Below are 7,532 nucleotides of genomic sequence, written 5' to 3'. Positions count from 1 at the left end.
AAAGGCTCGAAAGATCTCTTTCTTATTAACTTGGAGGGTATTTATAGGAAAAGAGGTCTCATGCTCAATGAGGTCACATCATCGACAACTATGGGACTTGATGACTGTACGATCGACTAGGTGGCAAGATCGTTGTACTTGGGTTGTCCTCATGCATGATATTGTTTTGACATTTCCTTGACTGAGGTTGCTCAAGTGATTAGTAACGACCAACCAAATGGTGCTATAAAATGCTGGACCATCCGAGTACCTCTTCAAGTGCGGAATAGCTAAGTGTTATGAGAGGAAGAAACATCCTTGAGCTTCTCTCGAAGGCCAGCTAGATAGGAGATAACAAATTGCCATTCGAACTCACAAGTAAAAAAATACTGGATAAATCTTTTACTTTTTGTTAAAAATAATTACATAGAGCTTAGAACTGCTCACGGGCAACGTCGCGATGCTGTTTCTGAAATGGATACATGTATCTAAAGTACATTAATGGCCAGAAATTTAGGCATTGGAGCCCTTTTTCTCTAACACAAGAGAAACAAAAATTAATGTAGACAAAATAAAGTCCACTCGGTGGACAAATTCACATGAAATGAAGCGAGTAAGACAAAACAAAGGGACCCCCTCGGACATAACAGACCAGGTTTCCTGTGAGTCTTTTACCAAGGATTGATAAAACGTCAATTTCTATTGACAACAAAAGCACATGATACCCCCCCCCCTCTCCCACACACACACACACACACACCCACCCACCTGAAGATTCATGGCGATTAGCAAGCATTGTCATTTACGATGCCATTTAGTTTTCTTTCCAAAACTTCAGAGCAGATCTGCCCCATCATATGGTAGAATGACATAAGATCAGACAATTGTTCAACCGACATTTTCCCCATTACATTTCTTGCTAATCTGTCCCTTTCTTCGTTTAACTTGAGCTTTTCAATGTAACGGCTCCCGTTTCTCACTGTTGCCCCCATCTGCTTCAGCCTGTTCTCTTGTTGCACGCTCAGGGCTGTGTTTGACTGCAAGAGGCAACCAAGTATCTGAGTGTATGAACACATGTATTTCATAATTCATACTCAAAATCACCCAATTAGTATATATACCTCCAGAAATTCTGCTCCAGCTTCAAGTTCAGATTGTTTAGTAGGATTCATCTCAATTCCTGCAGTGTATAGATTCTTTGCGAGTGAGAAGCTTCGGACTATGATTTTCCTTTTGTTTTCCATTTCTTTGTTGAGCATCAATGTCTTTGGCAAAGCTGTCGAGATATTAAGTTTCTTCTGATAAGCAAGTACTGCCTTCACAAATTCCTGCACAAATCGTCACCCAGAATCAGAAAAACCCTGTTTTTCATCAAATTCCAAAATCAAAATATTATCGGGATGAATTGTAAGCAAACCTGATAAGCAGATGGGCATCCTGGATAATCAAATTCTTCAGAATCAGACCGCCTCATTCTCTCTGGATGGAATTGAAGTCCCATTATGAATTTACCCTCTTCAGGATTATAGGCATCTGGGTCATAGAACCCTTCAATCAAGCCATCTGGTGCGAAAGCCATGGGCACAAATCGTTGTGCCAATCTCTTGACACCCTGATGATGATAACTGTTGACCAAAATATCCATCTTCCCTACTTCCAAAGAATCCTTAAACCAGCAATGCAAAGGGGTATTCTCCACCACCTTCACAAAATGCCTATGCCCATCATAATTATCATAATCCATGTGCACTACCCTTTGATCTTCTGGCAATTTCCTTGTCAATTCTTTGCCAATATCTTGATAAAGGGTACCGCCGCAAGCAACATTCAGAACCTGGGAACCCCTGCAAATCCCCATATAAGGAATGTTCCTTTCAAGGCAAAGCTTCGCTAGCCTTAACTCTATTGAATCTTTCTCTTTATCCACGGCTGTATCACTTGCATGCAGTCTCCTGATTTCTTCAATTTCTTCAGGTGAAAGCCCTGACGTTTCGGGTTCGTACAAAGATGGATCGATGTCTTCGCCTTCGCAAAGAAGAACACCGTGGATTGGCTCGAAACTATCCAATAACATATGAACCCCATTGACTCGGGGCACAATCACCGGAACTGCACCATAGGTAACTATAAGATCAAGATGGTATTCACCTGCAAATTCCAACACCCAAAAGTAAGTCCATCCGAAGAAAAAAAGACAAGATCCCAAAACAAAGAAAAAAAAGTATAGAAACCTACCAACAAAATCTACAAACTTATTCTTGCGAACGCTACGTCTAGAGACGATAAGAACACGAGGGAGGATAACGGAGAGATCATTGTTGAAAGCCATATATATAGAGTGAATATATGGGTGGATGGGGTAAATTGGATTGAAGACTGAATTGTGTTAGCTCTTGTTTGGGTATTTATAGGAGAGGATTTAAGATGGATTACGAATGGCAGTCCGCGTGCATCCAATTTCTATGCTTATGCTCATTTGACACGATCCTTTATTACTTTGAATTCTAAATTGCATCATGGAATACGATTTTATCAATTTAATTCTAAATTTTATTTATATTTGTGTTAAGATTTAAACAATGGGTAATAAATACATTTTTACTATAAAATAATTTAACTATGCTCAGATACGATTCTAGGAGGCTGGCATGACCTCGGCCTCTAAAATAAAAAATTATTATTTAAGTTCTTTAAATTATTTTAAAATTTTAAATTAATAAAGATAAAATTATACTTTTACTATTTAAAATTATAAAAATTTTATTTAATTCTTTTAAAATTATAAAAATATAAACTATAAAAATTAAAATTTTATTCGAGCTCTAAAAAGTTGTTCTGAGTTTACCCCGACTATGTTATATAAAATCCGGTATGAAAATCAGTCTTACTCAGTCTTCATAGCTTCCACAACTACCAACATCTTTTCTTTTGCCTCACGCTTATTATTTTTCTCATTCCATGACTTCTTACTATTCCCTCACTGTTTCCTTTTTATATGATTTTTAATTTATTCTTACCATTTCTAAATTTTACTCCATTTGATTGAATTTCTCAAAAATACCTATTTTTTAAAAAATTATTTGATTAGGTTTTTTTAAATGATAGGATTAGGTCGAAATAACGAAACCGCTTCCAACTGGAAGCATTTCTTGTGTTTTGTTTTTTGGGGTTAGATTTTTGTGTTTTTAAGTAGGGTTACGGTTTGGGTTTTGTGGAGTTTTTTAGGGTTTAGGGTTTTATAGAATTTTGAGTTTTTTTTTATAATTTTTAAGTTTATTATACTTCTTTAGTTTTTTTATAATTATTTAATTTGATATTTACAAGTATCGTATTTACACTAATCTTATTTCCACAGGAAGCGTTTTCATTATATTAGCCCAATCCCATCATTAAAAAAAAAACCTAATCCAATAAATATCTTAAAAAACCGACATTTTTCTATAATTCAATTTTATGTATTTATTGTTGTAATAATAATCATATTAATTGATTTAAGAGTTAATCCGCATTATTTTTTTCTTTGTATGTAAAATATAATGATAGATATTTTTTATATATCAAAAGTATAGTAGTTGTACACAAAGAAGATTATTCAAATCTTCAATTAATATTAATTTTCAGTCTAACTTTTAAATATTATTATCTTATCCCTGAGAAAAAAAATATAGTCACTAACTATAAAAAGTTTAAAGAAAAACTATGTTATTCATACTGAAAATTTTATTCATTATAATCATACACCCGATTACTAGCTTAGTAGTATAATCTTGAATGCATGGTAAAGAGAGATTCTAGAAGACAGCAGAAATGAAAATGAAGTTACTCAAATTAGAAACTATATCTTTGACCAAATTATTAAAAAAATGTAAATTATAGTAGCTTTAAAAAGTTTAATATAAACCCACGTTTATTTTAATAATTCACATCTCCTAATACAATAATTTGTTTTCATTTATCTATTCCCTAATATAAGGAAATGACGAAGGTACTTGTGGATTTTCTAAGTTTAGAATGAAATCTTATCGTTTGGGAAAAAAAAACTTTGGTAGTCATCAATTAAAAGCGTACCCAAATTGTGCTTTGCGTCTTTTATTTTATTTTCCGGAAAGGAAATTTCAAGAATAAATAAATATACCTATTTTAGCTACTCCAAGAGAGATTTTAAGGGATGAAAAAGTATTTGAGGAGAGATCTATTTATATCGGTATAAAATTAATATGGTATTATATTTTTTATATTTTTTACTATTAATATTTTAATAATCTAACTATCGTATTTCATTCATATAGATCATGCATGTCATGCTTGGAGTAAATAATTTTTAAGCTATTTTTTTATGTGAAAAAGAGCTTTAAATCGTTAAATATATATTAATATAGATAATATTTTAGATTGATATGGTAGAAATATTGGATTGATTCAAAATTTTAGATGCATAACAAGTGCAATTATATTGATAAATCAACGACTATAAAATATCAGTAGTAGAAAAAATTTATGAAAATGTGTAAAACCATGTTAGTTTTACACTAGTATAAGTGGATTCCTCCCCAAAGTATTTATACTATATTTTATCTTTTAACTAAAATGAAGTTAAAATGTTAATGTTTTATATTCGAATCTCACGATTATTATTATTTATTTATTGAGTTTAAATTATTTTTTAAGGATATAAAAAAATTAAAACATATACAAAGAAAAAAATTTAATCAATTTTCATTGAATTAATGTCCAGTTTATATATATATATATATGGCATACCAATAGAAAAGGAATGAAAAACAAGGGTTTGATACCAATTTTAGGTTAAATAAAATGCGCATATTCTTTTTCCTTTTACTTAATCTTTGAAACATGATTAGATATGTTTGGAGATGCAGAATAATTTAATAAAAATATAATTATTACATACTTTAAAAATGAAATTGCAATTATTCTTTTTACCTTAAAAACAACAAAATTAAGACCGGTGCGTTAGATAATTGTATTGTTTTGTTTTAATTTCTTTATAAAACGCTTTTTTTTTTAAAAAATAAAAATATTTATTTTATATGTAAATTTGCTTTATAATTTAAATAATAATAATAAGCTAAATTAGATCGAAATTGAACCATTAAAATTTATTTCAAGCCTGTAGCATAAACAGGTGTAAAGTATGCGTAAACTTACATTATATAATATCATTATCTTAATGCAAAAAAGAAGAAGCCAAAACTGATTTATAATTTACAGGATAAATATGTTTAAATTTAGCATTATGACTTGTGTGAATAACGAATGTGTATGTTTGGAAAGAAATTTGTTGTCATTTGGTAGTCCTTAATTGACTAAACAAATTGGAAACACGTGCTTCGTTTTTTTAATTAGAAAAAAGATGTATAAAATTTAAAATTAATTGAAAACGTGATTCTTGGATTTCATTAAGTGAGAAGTCGAGGGTTGATATGCGGTTGAGGTTCATGATTCACGATGACTTAGCGCAACACAAATTTGATAATAATAATAATAAACAATGATATGATATAAAATTAAGGTAAACACATAAGTTTATACTATAAGAAAATTTACAATATATACCTTCATAAAAAAAATCTAATAAATTTGTTTTAAAAAAAAATCGAATTTGTATAATTCAATTTTCTTTTCCTTTGTCATCCTAGTATAATAAATAGTGGGTTGTGTCAAAGCTGACATGAAAGGGCTAAAAAAATGGTGGATTGGATTAGGATTAGCATATGATGTGGAGAAAGGTGCGACTAATCTGGTTGCTGCCTGCCCTTATCCTGTTTTCTAGGAAGCTCAAGCACCCTAACTATTATTATTTCACGCAATAAAGAAAAGATTAAATATCAATTTGGCCCCTTAACTATTTCTCACCCAAACATTGTGGTACTTAAAAGAATTTTTCTTCTCTATATTGCAGGCACTGATAACCAATGAAAGAGTAACACATTTCGACAAGGGGTGAGTTGTTTGACGCCAAAAAAGTAGAGTGCTAAATTAAGAAGAAAATTGTTTAGATATCAGATTGTTAGATGAGGTATAGTTGAGGACCAAATCACTATTTAACCCAAAAGGAAAATATATTATTAGGATATAGTTATAGCAGACAACCAACTTTAGGAGCCTTGTAAAATATATATGAATATTAAATTAGAGTAGCACGCCATCAAATGGTTGGGAAGGACATTTAATTTATTAAAGGATAAGGATTGTTGCTTAATGAATAAAGATTACTTTATTTCATATAAAAGCAGAAAGGAGGCTACCCAGATAATGACACCCTTATATACACCTCCAATATTATAACTTCTAAACTCCCTCACTTCGGATATAATTAATTTATTCAAATATTCTTTTTAGGTACTGTTTTTTTTTATATATATAGTTAAACACGGAATTTCATATCCAAATATTAAATTCAGTAAGAAAATCAATCACCTGCAAAATATTTACTCACTCTTCATAACTTCCACAATTACCAACATCTTTTCTTTTTCTTCCCACTTAGTATTCCGTGACTGTTTCCGTTTTTTATTCGGTAAGGAGATTTCTTTTTATATGGTTCATAACCCTTACCATTTTTAAATTGCACTCCTAACTTACACTTTTTTATTGTTGTAATAATTATTAGTTTAAAGGTGAAAAAAAGTTCTCCAACTTCTTAAATGAAAATGTAATAATTAAGCTGGTACATTTTTTTTGCACTCAAGTGTGTACCTACCTAAACTATCAAAACTCAATAAAATGGCCCATTTATCGACGTTGACAGTTAATTTTTAACGGCCAAGATTATGTGGTTGTTAAGTTTGACTTTTTTTTCATTTTTGCTAACTAAGATGCCACCTCGGATGCCACATTACTATTGATGACATCATCATTTTTTTTCTTGGTGTGACTTTTTTATTTGTTATTATAACTAAATTAATTTAATTCATCTTATTTACAATTTTTGTAATGAGTTGAAAAAAAAAAGAAACCCTAACTTAACTTAATCATCATAGAAGAGAAAAAACAAAAAATCACCAAAAGAAACCTCTCTTGATCGTCGCAAATGTTGGAAGAAATTTTGTTTTCCATTTGAATCATTATTGAAATCTCATTTCCCAATAATCTTTTTTGTGCTTTTTAATTGAAATCACATATTCAAAATCAAAATCCTTTCACTGCTAGCTTTCAAGCCACGGTCCATTCCATAAAACAAATCCACCAAAGCTTTCTTCAAGCTTTCTATTTCCCCCGCATCATCAGGCTTCTTCTCTTCTGTCACGACCACTCTAGGACTCTCGATTACAACTGGCTCCTCCTTGTCTAGGTCCCATTCATCGCTGGCATCCAAAGCACGGACCTGGAAAACTGGCCTTGGCTAGACTGGTTTCTAGGTCAAAAATTGAGATTTCTTGATTATAATTTGAGTTGGTTTCGGGACTACTAAATCAAAAACTCATTTCCTAATAAAAAACCACCTTCTCTAAAAACCTTTCTTCAATTGCAAATCATAACAAACCCTCTTATTTTACTCAAACCCCTAAACTAGAAAACCCTATTTTAAA

At 31.1% G+C, this 7,532-nt stretch overlaps 1 protein-coding gene across 1 annotated transcript; it reads right to left on the bottom strand.

Annotated features, from left to right (window-relative positions):
• Positions 1 to 358: 358 nt before the first annotated feature.
• LOC107942763 (putative glutamine amidotransferase GAT1_2.1) lies at positions 359 to 2,410 on the bottom strand. Its single transcript, XM_016876483.2, has 4 exons — positions 2,215 to 2,410; positions 1,397 to 2,127; positions 1,101 to 1,307; positions 359 to 1,016 (listed from the first exon to the last, which is right to left on the bottom strand). Exons 1-4 carry the CDS (start codon positions 2,306 to 2,308, stop codon positions 765 to 767), a joined length of 1,284 nt encoding a protein of 427 aa, XP_016731972.2. The 5' UTR covers positions 2,309 to 2,410; the 3' UTR covers positions 359 to 764.
• Between the last annotated feature and the right edge of the window lie 5,122 nt (positions 2,411 to 7,532).

Source organism: Gossypium hirsutum, chromosome D12 (genome assembly GCF_007990345.1).
Source record: "Gossypium hirsutum isolate 1008001.06 chromosome D12, Gossypium_hirsutum_v2.1, whole genome shotgun sequence".
Taxonomy (NCBI): Eukaryota; Viridiplantae; Streptophyta; class Magnoliopsida; order Malvales; family Malvaceae; genus Gossypium; species Gossypium hirsutum.
The sequence above is the reverse complement of the archived record's forward strand: the minus strand, read 5'-3'. Positions and strand labels throughout refer to the sequence as shown.

What these genes read in the sequence shown, in the direction of transcription:
- LOC107942763 (XM_016876483.2), bottom strand. Translation starts at nt 2,308, where the DNA reads ATGGCTTTCAACAATGATCTCTCCGTTATCCTCCCTCGTGTTCTTATC. An exon ending in TAAGTTTGTAGATTTTGTTG is followed by an intron (nt 2,128 to 2,214) that starts GTAGGTTTCTAT and finishes TGGAATTTGCAG; the next exon opens with GTGAATACCATCTTGATCTT. An exon ending in CTGGAGCAGAATTTCTGGAG is followed by an intron (nt 1,017 to 1,100) that starts GTATATATACTA and finishes TGCCTCTTGCAG; the next exon opens with TCAAACACAGCCCTGAGCGT.